Source organism: Bombus flavifrons, chromosome 6 (genome assembly GCF_040668555.2).
Source record: "Bombus flavifrons isolate JBK064 chromosome 6, iyBomFlav1_principal, whole genome shotgun sequence".
Classification (NCBI taxonomy): Eukaryota; Metazoa; Arthropoda; class Insecta; order Hymenoptera; family Apidae; genus Bombus; species Bombus flavifrons.
Genome location: NC_138447.1, coordinates 11,853,075 through 11,876,772, shown reverse-complemented (window position 1 = coordinate 11,876,772; position 23,698 = coordinate 11,853,075). Strand labels below are relative to the sequence as shown.

Genomic DNA, 23,698 nt, shown 5'->3' with positions numbered 1-23,698 from the left:
AAATCCTCGATACAAAGGGTGTCTTATTTAATTCTACTCTATTCGTTACTCCATCGTTAATTAAAAACAGAACACATCTTTGATCTATATATCAAAAATATTTATTCCTAATGTACCACAACGAGAAAGTTAATTTGGAAATAATTTTTCCAGTCAACGAGTAAAAATCTACGTCTTCTTCTATAAACCAGGTGCAATCATGGGTACAATTATAATACAATACATAAATGGCTATACCTTTTGAAAGCTTTAATATACGATCGCCGTACTTGTACCTAATGTATCACAGATTCTATCGCGAATAGAATCTGGCTTCATCCTGCGATATAAAAAAGAATCGTTGAACTATTGGCTCACAGTGTCAATAGTCGATTGCAGCGTACGCAAGACCATACACGATAATCGACAATCCTACGTAACTGCTTAATTACCGTGCGAGTAATTGGATTAACGAACGATCGGCATGCGATCAATCAGCCGGGATAAACGACAAAGGACACGGAAATTTTCTACTAAAGATATCCTACGTACGTGCAGCAAGCCTGGTAAATTGTGCTCTGCGATCCCAAGGCCCGACTTAAGGTCGAATCTTTAATTAAACCGATCGTCGAGCGCGGATTAAAAATAATTAATGCGATTCTATCTAATAAATGAGAAAGTCTTTCTATTTTCCCACTTCATTTCTGCTTTCGTCGAGCGTATTCCAATTCTCGATATCGAACAAGTGAAGCTGTTTGCACACAGTGAATAAAGGCGTGGCATCGTGATAACGCGAACTGCAAGAAGACTGATACTAATCGCGCGGCGAATCGAACAAACTCTTCGAGAAACCGTGCGACAATTTATCGGTTCAGCGAGCAGTGCTCGACGACTGAATTAATGGATACAATGTGCACAAGTAAACGAGGCACTGAGATATCCGTATTCTATTCCAGATTAACCTCCTGGACGAAGTTCCACGTGAGAAATCACGCTACTATGTAAGTAGTAAAACCCTGGCTTAATCAGACTTTGCAGACATTAGCCTATATTTGCGCCTGGGGCAAAGTTTGTGGTGAAAATTCACAGCGATGCACTGCGTTAATTGAACTTGAAAAAGGATGGTCCTGCGATCGCATCAGTGTGCTCTGATTTTTTCGAGATAAAATATATGAAACTTAAACATTGAAAAATTTTGAATTTAGAAATCACGAACTTCCAGGAATTTTATTAATATAAACAGAGAATTACGTCGTAGACGATAGAAGCAAGCGCGGTTGAAATAACTAACGAAGATAACACAGACTGGCACTGGTAATAATCTCGTCGCTTGCTTATTGGTAAAATGATAAATGCGATCATTTAACTTTTGTACTGTTTTTTTGTACTTTACAACCAAATAATTATTTTACACAGAAACTTCCATTTCCTGATGATTTTGTTAAACGTGACTTGGACAACTACTAAGAGATTACATTGTCAAATAATCAACTAAGAGATAATATTATTAAATAGTCAACTGGCTTCTAAATGATTAAATAACTTATATACTAGTACACTTTCTATTAACATTGTCCTCTAGATTTTAAACAATTTACCGGAATTAGAATTCGTTTAGAAACGTTGACAATATACAATAATAATACAATCCAGGACTTAAAAAATTAAAAATCGTGTTAGAATAGTAATTAACATCGATGATAGAAAATATCTTGCAAGAAACAAATCACGCTAAACGCTTGTTAAGATCTTGGTAAACATAACGTGAACCGATAATCGTGAACCCTAACACGAAACGCCAACTTGAACTCTATTCTTGGCTTTAAATCAAGATGATCAAACGATTTTACCCTCAAAACACGAAACAAGCATTCGAAATTGAATAGACAGAAGCGGCGATCTTTATCGAGAACAATGAGAAACGAACGCCTGAAACATCTGGGATAAGCGCAAAGTCGACTACTACTCGTTGAAAGACGCGATTACGACAGCATAACCGCACCCGAACTATGGAAAACACTATCTCCACGTTTTAGTTGGAACCTTTGTGCTCTCGTGTCTCGGCTAACTTCGTTTCGCGTAGAGTTACAGCGAGGCTAATAACGAGCCTAATAACTAGCCTAATAACGAGCCTTTGTTAATCATTATCGCGTTCCTACGTTGCTCGACCAACGGTGAACGAGATCTCGACAATCCTGCAACGACAACGTAATAACGTTTTCATTATTAGGATTACGCATCGGTCGATTCAAGGTCTATACCTAGTTCGATGGAATTGCGCGGATAACTTCCTTCGTTTGCACGAGGAATATGCAAACTAGATTCTTAAATTTCTATTTAAATTACGACTATTGAAAATTGTTGAAACACGTGGCACACTATTGGTAGTAGAGAACCAACTATAGAGTACCATCAGAGAAAATTAAAAGATGGAAAAAATGCGCACAGTATAGTAATTATTATGATATTTGACGAGTGAAAAACAATATATCTGCCTAGATATACTATCTTCTTTTAATCGTGTTGTTGGCGAACATTCAAATTTCTACAAATTTTCGTAGTCCCCATAGATCTATAGACACTTTAATAGATATGCAACGACGGAATATAATAAATTTTATCAAAATATACATATTAGCAACTAGATGTAGTATTTGTCACCTTCTTATGGTATTAGCAGATTATAAATAGAAATTATCTATCAAAAAATGGTAGCGGTATATACTTCCTTCTTTACGATTACATTGATGTACGTCTGTACATTTGTGTATAGCGTTGATGTAATTACTGATAGATATCACTGTTTGAAATAGTGTTAGCGGGCTTGTGTCAGTTTGTCTGACTCATAGTTTCGCAATTAAGCAACCTGAGAACGAAGAGGATTTTAAAGAACAACATAATTTACCAATCTTTAGCTATGTACACCGATTCTGTCATTGTATATTAGCTATTGGAAATTAATTTCATCGCCGCTAATTATAATTATAGTAACGGATAAAATCATTGCAGATCTGTCTATACATATTTTGGCTACATTGCATTTTGTCAAAGATATGGAAGTGTTTGAATACTTGACTAGAACTCTGTTCTAAATACTTTGGAAAATAAAGGTACAAGTTTAAAAAAACACGTAGTCAAAGATAAGATCGAACGAGCGTTTGGAATTTTCGTACAGCAATTATGCTCGAGTCTGCTCGACTAGAATTCCTGAAGAAATTCTCGTTCTTTTTGAAAGGTGTGCTTCTATCGCGTCACAGCTGAACGGTTCATTTACAATCGGAGGAAAAAAGGGGAAAAAGTCGCCAGCTCGTTTCCACCTTTCTCGCGTTACGTAAGGAAAAGAACGTTGCACAGCAATATTATCCGTAATCAAACTGACTTTCAGACTGGCCCATGAACGTCCATCGACCACATTCAACAGTTTCAAAATATCGCAATTAATTTCAGTTAGACGGGCTGAAAACAAGCGAACACGTTCGAACAATTTTTCGCATTCGGTCGGCGAATTTCAGGGAATTTCGATGGAATGTAGAAAATTACACGTGATTGTACCAAGCCAGTTTTCGCAATGGTGTTCCATGCGATTTCTCGATGTCCCATTGTAAATCGGTCGCGTGTCGTTGGATTGAAAAACTGTGGGGCATGATTAAAAAACTCGCGTGTTCGTAACGCGCAAAATATGATGCAAAATCCGAGTTATAACAGTACTCGAAAGTTGTACGCTTGCTTCCTTGTTAGTTTAGCTGCCGATACGTATCGAGGCAAACGTAATAGTGTTAACGATAATTAGCAAAAAGCTAGGTTAGGAGCGTTGTGCGAATGCCTCGCGTTATTAAGAACACAACGTTGCATTCGAAAGGGGACAGCGACGTAAACAGAAATTACTGGTTGTAGTCCCATTAAATAAGACTGCAAGTTTCTAGACCACGGTTGGGATAGCAGCTCTACCTATGCGACGTTACGATGCAAGCTATTAAAAACAGCCAGATTGTCCTGGTACGATAAGTGACCTAACTGTATTGCGAGAAATCCAACGAGAAAATGCTATTTGACGGCGCCATGAAGCCCTGGAGTTCGACCATCACGTTGGAAAAAAAAAAGGGAACACGTTTATGGTAAAAGTAATTATCAATCTTGACAGGCGCGGACAATAACATCACGAACAAATGTCGGAACGAAAACTATAATGGCCAGCACGAGGTCAACGATGAATATTAATGATACCGTTCTAACGACGAGCACGATGAGATATACGAGGATGTTGATTTTTTACGAGTACATTTAGGATGTTACGGTGGTCTAAATGGGGAGTAGTTTCGTCTACTTAACTGTAATCGAAATTCACGGGCTTCAGATTTTTCGTTGTAATTACCGCAGAATTTCATTTGTCTGAAATTATGAGGAGACAAAAATTTGATATAGCTGCGATTCGTTTATATAATAAAATTTCACTCTTGGATAAATGGATTCAACCGGGATGAGTTCATTTTAGTTACAATGCGTAAGCGCATTTGGCAAAATTACTGTTTGTATCAGATGCAACATATCGGTGAACTTCAAGAATTATTTCTCTCGAGTTAGTTTGAAATTTGCAGCTGGTCGTGTCCTCCTCTTACAGTATATAAACACGTGGTGATAAATTATTTGTTTTCAGAATAATCAATTTTTTATCGTGTATTAGGATAATGAAATAAAGAAACATGCAGAAATGGAGTTGTTTGACTTGGCTGCGAAGAAATTCATATATTCCTATTTAAGTTCATCGTATTATATTAATTCTAACCATTCAAGTGCAACATATTAAAAACGCATTAAAAATTGCTAGCGCAAAATTACACGAACTTAATACATTTCTTTAAAGGATACAAAGGTAAATTGTTCTGACAGTAACATAATTAAAAGATTACGTAAGATCCTGTAAAATATATGTGTGGTAGAAAGTCGACCGAAGAGCAGGTTTAAGACATCACGAAACGTGAAACACGAGATGTGTTCGTACGACAGCTACTTTTATGGACCAATAACGCGCACCCTTGTTTTCCGAGCCCTCGGCAGCACAGAGGCAAGGGTTTTCCATTTTCGAGTACAATTCCGTGCTCTATGCTGCTTGTTTTGCTGGCTCCACCGAAACGTCCTGACAAAAATTAAAAAGTGACAGAACACCGTGTAACGAAAATTACGAACGGCGTAACGTTTTCATCGATAGACACGCACGATTGTCATCGCGACATCATCCGATGTTTTTATAAAATGGTGAAATTTTACGAACGTTGCAACGGAAATTTTACGAATATGTATTGTGTGATAAATCGACGATATTAAAAAAAAAATGCATTTTTGTAATAAATTGTAATAATAGAGCTTGAAATTGGATGTTGAATAATAGAGTTTATCATCAGGAAGAACCACGTAACTTCAATATGAAAATTATTGGGGCAGACAAAATGACCAATTTATGAAGTTTCATGGAAACATTATATCTTTATGGCGATGCATTTTTGGGAACTTGAATGATTTTTTTACAAAATATGTGGATAAAGCAATTTATAGCCTTTCATAGAAATTTCATAGATTTACAATGACATATTTTTGAGAATTTAAATGATTTTTTATAATACATATGATTATATAATCTTCATGTACCGTTCACTTTGATTTCTTTGATACAAGTCTTACATTAGAGTGGTCGGTAATACTAATGTTAAAGGAGAAGCAAAAATATTCAGAATGCATCTCGCATTGACATCTGGCATTAACCAGAGCCTTCATCATAATAATGAAGTATCCTTGGATTGCTGCGTTACTTTCATTAAGCGAAAAAGGAATCGATCTGGAAAGCTTTTCTTACTCGTGACAGTTGGCTGGTAAGTTTATGCCAAGAAGCTGAACCGAGAATTATGTTCTAGGGTGGATGCAATTTAATGATCCTTTGATGCAGGAGTAAAAACTTTACGATAATCGCCGATCATTACAATTTCTAGGTTACGTTCAGAAATTAATTGGTACGTTTTATGAAAGCACAAAGCCGAACACGAGAGATTTGCAAAAAACATTACACAATACGGTTGCTATGAAGATCTATGAATAGTATATATATTTGAATGATTGCGTGTGTATAAAAATTCTCTATGGTTTATTTTCACTGCATTCAAAAAGAAAACGCTAAACGACTAAAACGAACAGCTAGAAACACACAGAAGCCGCGTTGAGCACGCGATTCAAAGAATACTTGTTCCAATAAAACAGCATTTCTTGTAACCTCGAACGTGTTCTCCATTCAGACGAAAAACACGTAATCCGAACAAATGCACCTTGATTACGCGTTAAACATTTCGTTCCGTCTCGATCGTAAAAGTCGTTCTAACAAACGAACCAGGTGAACGAGCGAGGAAAAACAAAAGATCCTACTTTTGTATTTAGAATGCCAAATCATCGACGGAACGAAGCCATTTAATCAAACATACTTGCTATACACACCATAGGAATCCTGCAATTTGTCTACATTTCAACTATGAACGCGTGTTTGTAGCAACACCGTCAAATCATCGAAACAAACAAGAGAAACTACATCAAAGACCAGTTCCATGGAACCGGAATCTCTGCCCCTTTGGTTTTCACAGGATATAAAAAGAGTCTACCGCGCGCGCGCGTTCTATCATCCCTAGACAGTGACCTAGTACAAAGTAGCGAGACTCACATAGCCAGACGTTGCCGCGAGGCGCAGTGTGGAGCAGGTTCAGGTGCAAGTTGAAGTCCAGACCAGCCAGGTCCTGTCTCAAGTGGGTGCTATCCATGATCAGTGCCCTTTCAGGTAGTAGGAAGAGATGATCACTCCCCTCCGCGGGCCCCAGGGTTCGCGGTACGCCGAGCCCAAAAGGCCCAGAACGGGCTGTCAACATCCTATCGCCACGATCGCCGAAAATCGCGTTGTCGCGCGACGGCGCATCCTCCGACCCGATCCCCGACACGCTGACCGCCGCCGATTCACTCGCGCTCGTGATCAATCGATCGACCACCCTTTTTCGATCTATCGATCTTCCGATCTTCCCAGCTTCACTTATCGTAATTAAGCTCGGAAGTAGTCCTTTCGATAAATGTGGAGATTTGTATAAAAAAAAGGACGATGGCTAATAATTTGTAAAAGTTGAAAAAACGATGATACAGGTTGACAACTGTATCATAAACACACTAGTGAGCAGTTACTATAATTGGAAATGCAACTGCAATCTGAACAAGGACAACCTGTTCGCGAACAAGTTCCAATTTACAGATCCGTATTACACGAAGAAGTGTTTCAGTTCCAATGAGTTCACTGACAATGCGGTAAATATTTACACGTAGAGACGAGGTGGAATTCGTCGCAGATGAGAATCCCTGAAGCGAGAAAGCAACACAGCGCGCTTATTCTAGCGATCCTCTCTTCCTCGCAACGTTCCTCTTCTCTTTCATCGCGTCCGACGCGAGCTGCTTCGCGGTCCAATTAATCCACCTCTAATTACCGGCCAGTACTTTTGTTGATCGTTAACTGCGGATCGTCTGGGCTCACGATTCTCGGCGGACGACTACGCGCTGGATTCGCGTGGCAGCCTCGAAATCCTCTTCTCTCGATGTATAGCCACCGGCGTTACGCTTCTGTGTCCACGATCTTGCTCTCTTCCCCTTTCACGCGCTCTGTTTTCCTTGACGATATATCACGTTGTCGCGACGGAACGAGCGCATCGTACACGCTTCGCGAGTGTATCTTAGACTGCGCGCGGACCAGCACGATAACTCGTGAATCGGTCGGTCAGTCAACCCTAATGGAGCGAGGAGACGAGCGGGACGAATCCGTCCACGCGGACTGGTACGAATTGACCGCGGACGAGTGGCCTTGTTGAATTCGTTTAAAAGGCGGAGTGCTTCGTTAAGTAGCTACCAAGAGGCTGGGAACGTGTCCCGACGATGTCCCCTTTTGAATGTAATTTCAGGCGCGCAATTTCGAACGCGTACAACGGTGTACGTGCTCGAGGTGAACGTTGATCGGAGACACAGCCTTCTCGATGTCGTATTCTCTGTGTGACAAGCGTGTTTGCCAACAGACCGTCCGCAAACGGAGCAGCTCTGTTTGCGTACAAACCTCTAATCGTCCGTCTGAGGGAATAATTCAACGCACTGCGTTCTTTGACGATACTTAATTCCGTCGAAAGGAGCACGTGCCTCGCGAACAGACACTCGAAAGGCGAATATTCGACGCAATTTATCGGCTCGACAATCGTACGCAAACTTTCTCGCAGTGAATTTGATCGACGATCGTATGGCAGATCGTTACGATGGAACGAGGACACGCTGGGAAAACGCGAGACGTGACTCGCTGTCAAAGTGCACGAACAGCTGAGCTGACAGCCGGGAGTGACTCGTGACGTCGTACAGATACTGAACGTAACGCGATCCTTCGCGCGTGGCGGTCAGCGTTCAACTGAATGACGCCGCGATGCGGCGCGTTCGAGAGACCCACCGAGGGGTGCCGGAAATTGCCGAGCACGCGGACGCACGATTCGCCCGACAGACACACGGATTTTTCGTTTCGTTCGGAACGAGATTGAAAAGCACAGCATCAGCTTTCAATTCATTCCGCGTAATTTTAACCTATACTCATGTGCCTATGCATCTGAATATAATTCCCGGAATCTAATTGCGTCGCGCAGCCTGGACCAAAGAGAGAATCGACGCTGAACGGATGAGTGACCATGGTAGAATGGTCGAAAGGTGGAAAATGAAATACACGTTCGGTCTGTGCGGATGGCAAAAACGAAATTGAATGGACGAGAAAGATCGTTGGACCGGAGATTTGAAAAAGAATTCACTGGCTAACTGAACCTGACTCCTGCATCGATCGAGATGCTCCAATAACTGATGGACTTTCTGCGCGTAAATGTCCACTACCCATGATACGTTTGCTTCAATAGCACAATTGTGCTCTCTGTACTCTGTTGTAAAAGCTTATTCATAGTCCATGCACTCGTGTATCTTGGATCCCATTGCTCGAAAAAACTAGAAGCTCAATGTTTTGTTTCAAAGATGGATACCCGTCTCTTTAAAAAATATTCCAAGATTTTAAGGCTTTCCAATTGCTAAATGCGTGTAATTTTATTTCCCCGCGTAACTATTGTCCAATTTAACAGTATACGCTCCAAAGATTTAACGGAGTCGTAAAAAATTATGATTATAACATTATTCTACGCACGGCTAAATGGCAATTACTTGTGCCTAGAATTACAGTTAAACGGTAATTACGACCGTTTACAGCGTATCGCGATACCCAACAGGCAAGAAAGCAAAGGAAGTGATCTCAAAGATGCGATCGTTAATGCGCATTTTAATACGCACATACAATCAGGTGAATACATATTTATACTGCGTGTGCAGCGGATACAGCACTGAAAATACTGGAAGCTCACTGACTCGGCAAATAAAAAAGAAATGGAAAAAACGAGTTTATAATAGAATTCGTTTCTAGAACACATATCCAAGGAACAGGATCGGTGGATAAATGTCTTAAGTAGAACTTGAATTTTCAGTAACATTCAGTGACTTGTGGAAATACTTGAATACTTACTATAAAAATATATTATAAAATATTCCATGAATACATTGTGCGTGTTATATAAAATATTTCCAAATTTTACTAATTTTTCAATCGATATCATAATTATATCGATAAAGTTTAAAAGAAATCTGGACGTATATAATACATAGAAGTTACAAGATATATATTGCAAACATATGTATGTCTAGTAAAAAAAAAAACAAAAAGTATCATACTGTATAAATAGCCGTCTTAAACAGATATAATATGTGTTAAATATGGCCCCACTGAATAACGAGGTTTATTAACATAATACAAGATGATTGATTTAAATACTTCTCTGATCTGTGCGGAACTTTACTTGAACTAAATACTTTGTAATTTCTATATACATTCTCAGATTTGTTTCACGCTTTGCTAATATAATCATAGTAGTCGGGTCTCGTAACAGTGCTAATGAAATTTCAAAACGTCTAGTATAACACATATAACACATTCAAATAAAAAACAGTCTACAGATGTTCGAATACCTTCGTGAATAATAGTTTCTTCTCAAGTTACACATGTATAACCATATGTCTGCTTCTTATATATTACCCTTCATGTAGCAAATAGTTTATAGCAATTGTAAATAACCAAAAAAACAAACAAACAGACATGGACTTTCACCTGAACAGTATAAACCGTTGGCCAACTCGAGCAACGCCAGATTGTACTTGGTACACGTTTTTATTGTGTTTCTTATCGAAGCATGACAACGCGGCGTGCTGTTTCGATCGATCCATCGGATCTGTTGAGGCAGGCCGCGATTTTCTTGCTGAAGATAAACCGAGCGTCGCGTTCGCTAAGCGTAAACGCGCACAAGAGGAAGGTGGGAGGAGGCGCGCGAGCCGGTCGAGTGAGAAGCTCGCGATGCGAGAATATCCCCAGCGTACGACATGGCCGACCGCGGTTGGCAATTTGCGCCAAGCTCGCTTTTATAGCTAGGGAATGTTTCATGAAGCTGCACCGAACCTATACTGCATAACGTGACGATCGTTAGAACGTTTCTCGGAAGCATGTAACGACTTGACACTGCAAAACTTTGGAGAAGGAATATGGAAACGAATGCGTTGGTTGAAACGATGGTTTTAGTCTCAAATGGGGAACAATTTCGATGCTCGACGATAGAACCGTTATAATAGTGTTATATTGGTCGGGACCTTACCTGACCAGGTATCGAGGGGGTTATGATTCCAAGAAATCGCGAGTAATTTTTTTCTACGTTGAGCGCTATAGGAATATGGATAGCCGACACATTTGTCCATTTAACGTACAATGACTTAAGAAAGTAGGTATATAACCATTGATCATCACTTAGGTCAGGTATATTTTACCATGTTATACAACTAACTGTATATTTTGAATTAGCTTCTTGTTACATTGATGTAAATAATGGTGTCGAGTGTTGTATCATAGAAGTCTTCGCAAGCCTTCGTTCACTTTATGAAGTAGCCACTTGTGTTGAAATATATGCTACGAAACTTTACTGTAAAAATTTTACTGTTTTATTACTGCGTTACATATTAAGAAACAGATACAGGATTTAAATAGAAATGGCATTTTCTTTACAGTTTACATTTTATAAAGTGTACGAGGGCTTTTGAGAGTAACTGTATGTATATTTCAAGTCATTTTTACGCTTAAGTCTTATACGCTTATTACAAACCATCACTGTCGGGTTTGAATTCCTCCTTAAAAAATGTACATTTAAAATCAAAAGATCGAAGAGCTAGATATATTTCTAATTATTATCAAAGGAAGCATATTCGTAAGAACATCTTTCTTTACTATCGAGCGCGAGTAGGATACGAATATCTGACAAACTTGTTTCTTTCTTTTTTTCGTTCGTTTTTCATTTGTTTCTTCTCTTCGAAAACCAGCGGAGATAGCGAGGGTCAGCTAATGAAATAAAATCCCCGCCAATCAACATGGCACAACCGTATCTGAAATTCTGTCAGATTCGTTGGCGTGTTCCTTTGATCCTGTTACCTGGATGGTTAATTGGATGCCCCGCTTAAAAGCGTATTACAACGCTGAAGCAGTTATCTGCGCCGAGGAAAGTGGTCTACCGCTACGAGTTTCCAGTATCAAGTTCGATCGAGCTCGATTAAGTGCCTCGTCCTTGCTCGCTGCTTGCAAAAAGTTTCGTTATGCAACCGCACCGAATTCTCGTGGAATCTGAAACTGAGACCGAGGGTCGATGAATATTCCAAGCAGACGGGCGCGTGTCTGCGGCGTGGCGGTGGGACGCGACAACTTGAAAAATTCAAGTTGCTTGCCAGATCCCACGGAGAAATCGAAAGAAGAAGAAAAAAGTTTTGACCGAGAAGTTAAACCGCTGCATACTTCACAACCAACCGAAGTTCCATCGATCGTATACTGTTACCCACGCGGTGGAGGAGCTTCTTGCGGCTTGATCTTCCGCGTGCGTGCCTCGTATACGAAGTCACTGAAATAGCGATCGATGTCCCTTTTATGGAGACTAATATGCCAAGTCCAGCAGTCTGACTCGTCTGATAGCGGCGACCCTCGTACATGGCGCGATCGAACCAGACACACGATCTGCCGACAGGCCAAGGATTGACAGAGATCTTCTTCTTCTTCTTCAACTTCCTCTTCGTTCTTGATTACGGTATCTTGTCACGTTGCTTGGCTCAGGCGAATTGTCATCCTTTCTACGGATGGATTTGGTCGCTCCAAAAGCTTTCACGATGACCTTTGAACTGGTCGTTTTAAACGAATGGATGATTGATTATAAATAGGATATTAAAGTGCTCATCTCGTACGTAGGAGAATCTATTACGACGATTTTGCTATGAACTTGATGATGATTGAGAGATCTTTGAGGAACCTTAAGGCTCCTATAATGAGATCTTAATGGCATCTTAAATCTTCGAATGAAGTTACACGATATGACCTCGGTAACCCTCGGTGATTTTCGGATGATCTGCGATGCCGATGATTAAACTGCGATAACTTCAGATAATCATTAGACAGAAAACTTTCAAGAAGAGTCTAATAAAATTATGGTTTCATAAAATAAAAATGCTTGATCTCAGCGAAGGAATATTCGATAAAACGGTTCGAAGGTCGGTTCGAAGCTGTGAAAAGTTTCAATACGATCCAATATTTTTAACGTTTCGAAGAGATCGGATCAAGTAGCGAAAATTGTGTGTAATACGTTGAGATATATTGATTAACTCCATAAATTAGAATGTAAAGAAAATGTATGGAACGATACAATACTTTAATAATTCTATTGGGATTTACGTACGTTTATTTTATTCTCTTGGAAAACAAATAAACTTATGGAAGGAAATAATCTATTTCCGTGAGATGCTTAATGATAATAAGGCATCCAGATAATGAAATTGAGAAGTTTGCAAAAAGTAAAGTTGATCGGTTTGATTCCTGAGAGGTTCGCACAGCGACTGCTATCAGAAAACTTAGTGAAATGTCAATAATCCGAAGGCACAGCTACGCGCCGACAAACGAGAAGCGCGGAATGCATAGAAAACTGGTTGGCGCGGAGGATTAAATCATCGCTAAATTGACGCGTCACGCGAGTCCCCGTTATTTCGCAGCTCGCGTGTATGATATTACGGCATTGTGATGCTCGATACGCGCGATCGTCCAGAAAAGGGACGCCGAGACGTGACGGTAATCCGCGAGACCATGAGCCAAAAGTAGCTTCGTGTACCGTTCGGATTAGTTACTATCTTTTTTACGATCGTCCAGTTGGCGCAAAAATCCATCAGACTAGGAGCGCAAAAATGACCTTCTTCTCTGCACTGACCATGCATCATCATCCCGATTGCTCGTTAAAAAAAGAAAACAAGAAAAGAAAAAATCTAATAGAAGAAAAACGTTCTCTTCCGCGTCGAGGAGTCGACCGAAAGGGACCCTACAAAAATTACGTCACGTACACATGACTTTCTCTTAGCCAACGATCGTTTAACGTCCGATCCGATTATTTATAGCCACGAGTGTTTTAATAACGCGAACGCTTGATTTCTACGAGTGATCGAGGATGTGTCATAACCGCGTTTCCAATTGCGTCCGCTTTCCACGCGAATTTCACGATCTTCTTTATACATACACTCCCGTTCAGAAGTACCTACTAGGATATCTATAAAAGTAAGTTAGGATTAGAAAGAAATGCGATAAACGCGTATTTCCTTATAATTCTTCCAAGTAATTTTGACAAATCTCTTTCTGTCTATTCTGAATTATGTGTCTGGTATGAATATAATATAATTCTAACCTGTCAATCTGGATTGATTATAGTGGAATTCCATTTACCTGAATTTGTCGAGGAACAAACATTTTATATAATTGGAGTTCATAGTATATCATTTTCCCCATTATCTATCATTTTTCGTACATATAATTTTCGTTCAGACAAATGGATTCAATCGACAATAATTCAATTAATCGGGTATTAACTAAATTGATTGAAACTAAAATTCGTTCCAACAGATGCAGATAAGCGGAATTCTATTGTATCCCGTTTTGTTCGAAATCGGTAGGTGTCCTACTATTTATGAACGGGAGTGTAACTACGTATCGTATAAAACATAAGGATAGCTTGAAAACGTCGCAACCTCGGATTCTTTCCGGAACACTGTAGCAATCTGCGTTTACTCGTATTAGAATCCAGCCCACACGCCAATCCGTGCAGCCTCCAAGGTAAACAAAGCCATAGACCGTCCGTAATTAAGGTTGACGCGAAAATAATTAAAACAAAAACCGTTTAAATCTGCCGTGACGTACGTATGTACGTGGTCTCGTGTTACGAGCAGATGGCACGCGGTGAAAGCGACGCGAGCTGTTTTTCAGTGGCAACACGATGATACGCAATCTGCGATGCGATTCTTTCGCGAGTCGCAATGGTTGAGTCGCGTTAGCGCGCGCGCGCGTTCTTCTTTCTCTACTCCACGTGATAAATGAGTCAATTTCGCGGCGTAATACACGCGTGGCAAAAGATACGATCTGAACGGTTTAACAGGCCGGGGATATGTTCCAGTAATCAACAATTTCCGTTGCTAATCGACTCATACGAGTCGTAGATTTTCGCGTGAATCATCGGGAAGAAATTCAAAAACAAGTGAAGGAAACGAAGGAAAATCAATGGCCCCGCCTGATCGACCCACTTTTATCGATAACACGGGGGGCTCGCTTATCTTCGGATGATCGTAAGAACCGACCGAATTGGCACGACTTACCAACGCCACACTCACGCTAGCCATAGTGTCTGCTCGGCTAATCGGGATTAAAGGGAGTTAACTGAAACGCTGCCACGCGTTATCCAATTCCGTTACGATCGATTCATTTTCACGGACCGATTCGTGTACGCAACAAAATCCCCTGTATGGAATCCAACGATCTGCCAATAAACAAGAGTGGCGACAAGGTAGACGAAAAAAGTGCATTTGTTCCAAAAACGAGATCGATGTAAAGAAGAAATTTATACATTTATGAGTCCAATTAAAGAAATAGAATCTAATCGGAGGCTTGTTTCGCACGTTAAATGTAACTTGATATTTCTAATACTTTCGCAGATTACGTGCATTCCATGTATTTTTGCAGTTTTATATCGTCTATGGATGCATAAACAGCCACAGTCTAGCGATCGTAGAATTTTCTATCAGGATTCTATATAACACTTGTACCCAAGTTCCTAATAAATTCGTTTGTGGATGTTGAATCTGGCCCAATACGAGCCTAACTCGACTAGGCGAAACCTGTATCAACGAGAATTGGGTCGTACCTCGCTGATTCCCGGAAGGCGCAAAAGGAACGCAAATAATTTCGTTCCTATGATCGTTGCCGAGGATCGTGGCTTCGACAGGCAATAACTTCGTTCCGCTGTAATAAATATCTCGGGTGGAGGAGGCACCAAGACACCCATGACCAAAAAGACTTCACCAGCTTCTTTATTTCACTCTTCTATTTTTTTCTCCCCCCATTTTCATATATATTGTTCTCTTTCTCCTTCCTCCGAGCTTCCGCGAAGCAAGTTCTTGGCTCTCTGTAAATTAAACGATCGACCACGGTCGGCGAAAGTGGAGCAACCAGGGCCAAGGAAAAACGATCTTTCACGGCGTGTCGAGCCTCTCGAACCCGTTGAAAGATCTTGGGGAGAAGATAAGAACCGGAGGTTGCCGGATATAAGCAACACAACAACGTGGAATCAAACGTTCGAGGGTGAAAAATCCACGACGGGGGCTAGATTTCGCTACACGAAATGCACTCTTCTAATTTCCACTCACGAACAAGCACGACCGTCCCCTACATCTTACATTATGTGGGGGCGAAAGATACGAACGAAGATCCTTTTGATAGCAGACACGAAGAAGAATCGTTGCTGCGCTTTGCTCCCATTTCCCTCCCCTTCGAGTCAAATTAACGAATGAAGCTTGGAAGAATTTAAATGAGTCTGCAGAAATCTTGGAGCAAGGTCAAAGAAACTATGATAACGTTGAAACTCGAGAAATTTGATCCAGACTTTTCTCTCTATAAATTTTAGTTAACCTTACGTTAACGTTATTTAACTAGTATTAGTCAATTCGAGTCGCTTTAACACTATGACGAGCAGCTAATCTCAAGTTTTATAGTTTTCACGTTAAAGGTTCAGTAAATGTGGTTTTTGCTAGGTCCGTAAGGAGATTTCTATAAATGTTCAATGACTTTCATGAGTCGCTGTATGTATCGTACGCATAGCTAACACTCACATGATACTAGATGCTACATATAGCATCATCAATCGGTCATCATAGTGTTAACGTTCGCTATAACTCCCTGTGAACTTGTTAGGTGAAACTCGATGATGGTGTTTGTTGTGGTATCGATCTGATAATCGATATTTTCGACGCGGTGTGTAATCTCTTCTTCCGAAGCTAATCTCACCGGATTTGCTGGCGGCTTCGTTACAGTTTCTCGTTTCAATAAGAAATGAAGTGTACAATGAGCACCAGTGTATTTCCTTCTTAGAAATCTAAAGAGGGTGCACATACACGGAGAAACACGAACAATCGTCCTCGTGTGTCTTTAATCTCGGCGAATTAATCCGCGGTATCGCATCTCGTCCGGTCAGCGGCTGGCGTATCTCGTTGCTCTCGTCGAAAGTCGAACCATCGCGATCGAGGCGAATGTTCTCCTCCGGTGAGAAGATTATCGCCGCGGGAATAAGTGGATGGAAAATTGTTCTACGCGAACGGTGGTAGCTGGTGGAGAATTGCTTCGATAAATAACCGGCCAATAATCTACGAAAGTCTTTAACTTAAATCGAAAACATCGATCAACTTTCCTTTCTCATATTCTGGCCGATTACGCGCTTAAGGGGAACTGAATTATACATTTTATTGTGTACTCCAAGTCGTTCGAAGAAAGTTTAACGATAAACGAGACAACAAGGTAACAACGATCGAGTATTGCTTCCAATATGATCTATCTTAATGCCGACAACGGTTTCACCCAAGTCCGGCCATATTTAACCACTTTATGAACAAGAAAGATCCTTGTTCAGTTCTTGACCAAGACACACAAGAATTATCTTTCTCTTTCAGCAAGGATTAAAGGATCGAAAGAAGGTAGAGGGCTCGTTAGTTCCATCTCCTTGATTAAATTGCCCCGACTCTCGTGCGCTTCGCCCTTAGCTTCTGTTCTGCTTTTATCGATTCAAAATCTCTCTCTCTCTCTCTTTTTCTCTGCTCGTTTTTACGTTCTCTTCTATGACACCCTGCATGTCGTATTACGCGATATTCTTTATCGAATAAAGGACAACGGCTCGAGCTCGACATATCGTAGAATTCATCAAATTAAAAGCTTTGGCCTCTTTCCAGGAAATTAACGATTATTTTAATGAGAGATTTTCGTTAACTTCGCTTGCCCAGAAATTTATCTAGCCGGATGCATAGGAGTCGAATGAAATAATTCGTTAAACCGCAAACATTCCGAGCAGGATGTAGGCGTGACCGAGGTTGTCTACCCCTTTTAGGCTTTCACCGAACTACAAGCCATAGATAACAGTTGCTCCGCGTAATTATACCATAGTACAAGGAGTATCGTCTCGTTACGACTCCGCAACCGGCAGTGTTCTTGCGCCTGCGAAACACTGGTTCCCCATTAGCCGTGGATCTCACGGAACATAACACAACGTACACTACAAAATCCTCGATCATCGTCCGTTAGAAGATCTCTGACCGATCAAACGGACCTACCGAATGGAAGCACGTTCGGTTCTTAATTCCAGGATACAGCGACTCGTAACTAATTACAAGGTAATCGAGCAGATTCCTCGAGTTCGTTGATTAATCGCGCACCGTATCTCCGGGTAAGTTCGTTAGCTTGTGATATCAGCGTGTAGATGTGGCGAGTTCGAGAGCGCAGAGGATAATAAAAAGGGCTGTGTACACGTGGAGAGTGGCGCGAGGCTGACCCAGATGATAGGTTCGATCGATCGACGGTATCCTTTGGCTCGCGTTTAACGCCTACAGACAGCACAGGGTAAACGGGCTGCGCGAGAAAAGAAAAAGAAAAAGAAAAAGGAAGGGACAGGAAAGAAAGAGGAAAGAGAAAACGTGACCGACGTGACGCTTCGACTCGTCCTATACCTGCTCCTTGCCTAAAGATCAATGCGACTCCCGTGAAAGGATGCGAATTACGCGCTTCGCCAAGTGAATAACACCGCTTCTCCTTTTGTGTTTAACTACGTTTTGTTCTTTGGATAGTTATTTTATTGCTCGAAAGTTCGTGTTGTTTTTTACAGTCGGTTTATTTTATTATACCCTATGTATTGTACAGTTCAGAAAAACTGAAAAAAATTATTTATTATGCACAGGTATATCGTTGGCTATAAGTGTTAGGACATACACATAAATACTTGGAAAAATCTATGGAGCTTTACTTTCATTTTATTGCGCAGGAAATAGATATAACAAAATAAATAGAAAATAAAAGCTCAGTAGAGAGCATTCAACTTCTATTACATACCAGCCGATCAGCAAATCATTGATTGACTGATATGTACTGCTTTCAGTTGGACATGAAATGCATCAATTAAAGGGAAAATCCTCGTACTGATCCATATCGATGGTATTTTCCAACAGGGAGAAAGACCATGTAAAAAGTGTTCAATGTTCATCAAGAATTTATCGCATATTATCCATAGTTCGCTCTTTACAAAACATTTTTCCATTGCAGGAAGCTGAATAGTCGAGAAGCCTGTAGAAACTACTTCGAGAAATTCATTGCTGACAATGACAAGCTTTTTCGGAGAAACGATCATGAAATTTCCCAAATACCTACAAATACACGTTTCCTAAATTTCACTATGAACTTTCCAAAGAAACTACAATATCAAAATTCATTCGTTATGAATCGATAATTCCGACACGTCTGCAAGTTATTCGTCTACGTTAATTGATGACAGAAAGTTCATATAGACATGACAGAAATATAATTGATGGATTATTTTATACGAAAAGTAGACAAGAGCAGTGAAAGCTGACCGACGCGGTGCAGAAAATCAAGATGCACGCGTTCGGACACGCTCCGTTCAGAGTTCCTCGAAAAGAGACAAGAGGGCACGGCTCGATCTCGAGACGAGATGTCTCGAGCGTACGAAACGGAGAGTCTTGCCTCACGTTTGCATTTCAACACGTGACGAGGCGCGACAACGACGACACGCGATTCTCGTCCACTTTCCTCGACTTTCGTGCGTCGTGGCTCAGACTCGATTGCCTTCGCCGTCACTTAATTAACACCACGTGTCTCTACAGGCTTCTTTTCGTTTGGCTACCATCACGCCATGTGTCGTTTCACTTCTTGAGAAATTTTCGTCTACTTTAGAAACGTCTGGTGTTGAGAGTTCGTTGAATGATGAATTCTCTGTCAACTTTGAGTCACAATAGCACGATGTCGGTGCAAGTTCCTCGAATTAAGAAAGTTAGATCAATATGTGTCGGTCATCGGCATAAGCAACATTTGACCAGCTATGATTGTTCGTAAGAGTTCAAAAAACAGATACAGTCCTCGTCCGAATGTACAATTTTATGTAAAAGTAAACAATCGATTTGTATGATTTATAAAATTCGTTCCCAAATCTTTATTTCTTTGTTAAACCTATTATTGTTAGACAAAAGAATTTATTAGATAGTAACTTCTAATTTGTAGTTTGTAAAATTTCGCTATGTTTAAAGCGTGATCATTTGCTATTTTCCATTGAGTTTTAACATCTCAACTATATACAGGTAATTTCACGAATAATTTTAAATTTTGTGGATTACATCGATCACTATCTAAATTCTGATTATATAAATTATTCCACTTTATTCAAAAATCTCCGGCAGCCTCGCTCGAAAATGTATCGCTCCTCTTACGCGAGAAATTGGATGCTGATAAACGGATTAAGGTTGACAAGCGACCACATACGCAGCTATTCGAGCTGCATTCCAGTGCTGGTCTCACACGTGGGGGGGCTTCCCATCAACTGCATCACCGGGTCATAGCAAATTGTACATCATTGTTAGACAGACGGAAGGATGCGTGTTACGCGTGTACTTGTTAGTCCAGGAAAGTCTTACACAAGTGGCCAATTACCCATGAACCACTTCAAACATATACGAAAAGCTATACAAATTATTTTAAGTGGAATCATCCAGCCCTTGATCAAACACACATGTATCTACTATTCAATGAATAACTCGTACGACTTGTCTCGGGTTTGCTGTTTTACATACGATTCAAGGTAAATGTCCCACGCATACATACATAGGGTAATAGTGTTGTCATAATACGATCGTACAACAACGATAAAAAAGACGTTGGATGATAAAAAAAAAAAGAAGAAAAGCTCCGAGCGAAAAGCAGTATTAAACATTCAGTAGGATATGTCGTACACGTAGGACGAGGGTGGAAAAATCGAAACGTGGCAGCAACTGACACAGGATTACCATAAATTTTCTAGGCGTACGCGCACGCCGCCGTCAATTTCCCGTTTCGTGCGCGCCGATGCGCGTCCCATTCTATTAAAAGTAACGCGTGATAGTCATTCGCGCTCCTGACATTCGTCTCGCACGCGCAGAGGCGTTCCGTTTCCTCGGTGGTATCCGTGACATCGTTTCTCCATTCAATCACCATGAATCCTGTTAGATTCAACGATTTTCCAATTCAAATTTATCGGGTAGGTTTTCCCAGAGAATGAAATCGACGCTTGGTAAGCCCTCAATATAGGATGAATCGATATCGAAGTGTTTTTATACGACTCGAACGTTGGATGACCAACTCTACCTCGATTTTGAGTCACGATACTCATTTAAGATAACGAAGTGAATTTATACGGTAAAGCCAAAACGTATTAGTCATCGGAGCATTTAATATCTGAACGAGCGAGTTACTGATAAGGACTAAGTCCAAAGTTGTAGACTTTATCAAAATTGTATATGTCAGCGACGATGCATTTTTAAGAGTCGTCGAATGCAGTTGGTCTGACATTATTCCGCTCTCGGATGATTTACGATAGATATCCAAACTGTGTGTGGTCAGTGAAAGTGCGAATGAGACTATGCAAATGACTAGTGACTGGAAGTCTCGTAGATATTGGGTATCGAAGATTCGATTGATAGATGAGAGGTAATTTAGTTCCTCTTTATGAGGTGCGACATGGCATTTGCTCCAGAATTTTGGAATATAGTAGAGCGAATGTCTAAGTGATGCGGTCACACTGTAATTTGTCTGCCTAATAAAAATTCCTAACATAGTACACATAGTCACGAAACACTCACGACTAGTTTTCGTATACTCTACAATAATTTTTAATTAAATTAAACTCCATCAAATTCCACCATGAAATTAGTACATTCTATATTACAAGAAAAGAAGACAAAACAACTAACTTAATTAACTTAAACTTAAAGTTAACTTAAAGTTAAAAATAGCAAGCACACAAGAACTTGTTTTTCCTATTTGTTTGAATATTTTTATGAAATAACTATTGGTACTTCGTACGTTAATAAATAACTATAATATTACTTGAATAAAGATAGCCACTTATACAGTGTACGAGGACTCTAATGACTGACTGGATACCTTCTAAAGTCAAAATACCTTAGTTCAGAAAAATAACTGGACATATGTCAACAAATTCAAATGTCAACTCTTTGGCTGCAAATTATAACATTCAAAATACACACGAAATACGTTATTAATTAATGTTCACATTGTTCACCATTTGCCACTACGACTAAGTTAAACCGCCTTTGCCAGGTCATTGGATCGTTGATCGCGATAACCAGCTTCGGCTAATATCATACTTTCAAATGAATCCGCGACAGTCCTTGACGAGGATCTTGCGTGACGCTCGAGGATAAATCGATATTACGGTTAACAATACAGAGACACGATACACATGCGACCTGCTAAGCACAGGAGGACTGACAAATAAATTGACTCGACCTGGCTAAGGACCGTGCGAACTCGGATTTCACGTTCGAACCCAATACACACAGGTGCAGGACGGTTTATCGACTTCCTGCTGCACCTGTGTTTCTCTCCACTCCGTACACCGATGTCGTGGTGCGTTAAGTCCCGTCTTTCTACGTGGGCTGGGCTCTCGTGTCTCACAGAGACAGCCTAATCGGAAGCAATTAGGAGCATCGTTCTAAATTACATTCTCGATCACGTCGAACGTCAAAGAAGAGGAAACAACGACCCACTTTTGCCTGTTTCAAGGGTGATAATAATCCACGCGCATTTCCGCTGCAACGTTTCGTTGCTTTAATACTATAGGGATATTTGGTTATACGCAGGCTTTGCAAAGTTCCTTAAGCAAACTCAGTCATAATCTTGACGGTTTTGATTCATAAATGAAATTTATTTGTGACAAATAAACGAAAACTTTGAAAAGATAATAAAGTAGTTCTATCCAATAAAATTTATTATTTTATAGATTCCTTACAGTTATTTTCCAACAAATTTAAATCGCGAAACAAGCAACTTGAAATTGTATTAATTTGGCACTGTTTCGAAGATGAAATATAGCTTCTTTGCTATAATGGATCTGGCAAGTGCAATCAAAATTTCGAGCCAGTAAATTCAGATTCTAGACCAGTGAACACAGCAAAATTTTACTCTTTAATCTCTTTCCTCCGAACTTTCCTTTATATGGAGAAAAGTTTGATACGCTTGATTGGTCGAGCAATTGCATCATATAGTAAAAACATCGATAAATATCTCAGAATTGATACAAATCTATTAAAAAGAAGTGACGTGAGTCATCACACCCATACACCTAAGTTCTCAATCCCGCATATGTATGTTTAAAATATACAACGAAATAAAATCACGTCTCAAGTTGGTTCGTGTATTCTTTCCTATTCCACGTTTTCAATGGAAAAGGTAATCTCAAGAAGTTAACGCGGTTGACGTGACTTATCCTCCGTTTTCTTGAAACGAGTATTACACGGGAGCATTTTTACGTGCATGAACAATGTACGAGGCAGTCAGAAACGTCAGTGAAACATTCCCATGGACGTTTGCGAACAAACCAGCTAAGGGTGAGGCAATGAACGAGAGACTTGCAATATGCATCGAACGATAAGTTCGGCTACACTGTACTATAGATCGCGGTACAATGTCGTGAATAATGGATCGCATCTGATTGTAGATGGATGCTTTGCCCGCGGCACGGTCGACATTTTCTGCTACCTTCGTGGCTCGACGATAAATAATCATCGACCGATTATGCGGGTCACTGGTGAAGCTCGAGACTCAATTAGAGAGATCATCGGGCCGATTCCGTGTCCATCCTGGCAAATTGCTATCGTTTCAGCTACCCCGTTAAATCGTAATCTTTATCGAACAGCTGCTACAAAAGCAATGTAGTAATTCGTACTTCGTTAGCGGTGCTACAGAATTTATAATCCACCGTCCTTCGACAACGCGTTCGAGATATTAATCATTAACAGGTTCGAATTACGCATTCTTCTTCGCTTACTCCAACGATGATTGTGTGCTAGAAACGAGTACACTCTCTGTGCTCTGCTGACTGTGGCGGATTACTCATTGTCTGTTTCATTATCGTTATCTCCCTGCATCGTTATCTCCCTGCAT

The 23,698-nt window shown here is 40.3% G+C and overlaps 1 protein-coding gene across 12 annotated transcripts in view; it reads right to left on the bottom strand.

Moving 5' to 3' along the window:
* The window catches only part of LOC138180909 (ensconsin), a 209,287-nt gene that overhangs the window by 134,429 nt on the left and 51,160 nt on the right, over window positions 1-23,698 (bottom strand). Inside the window, exon 1 of one of the 12 annotated variants that reach the window (XM_069115241.1) lies at window positions 6,677-8,396. The exons of 9 other annotated variants lie outside the window; for them this stretch is intronic. In XM_069115241.1, the coding sequence (XP_068971342.1) occupies window positions 6,677-6,878 (202 nt within the window). In that variant the 5' untranslated portion in view covers window positions 6,879-8,396. Of the gene's footprint in view, window positions 1-6,676; window positions 8,397-23,698 lie in introns of those variants that run through there. 2 more of the 12 variants (XM_069115243.1, XM_069115248.1) reach the window with 2 other exon arrangements.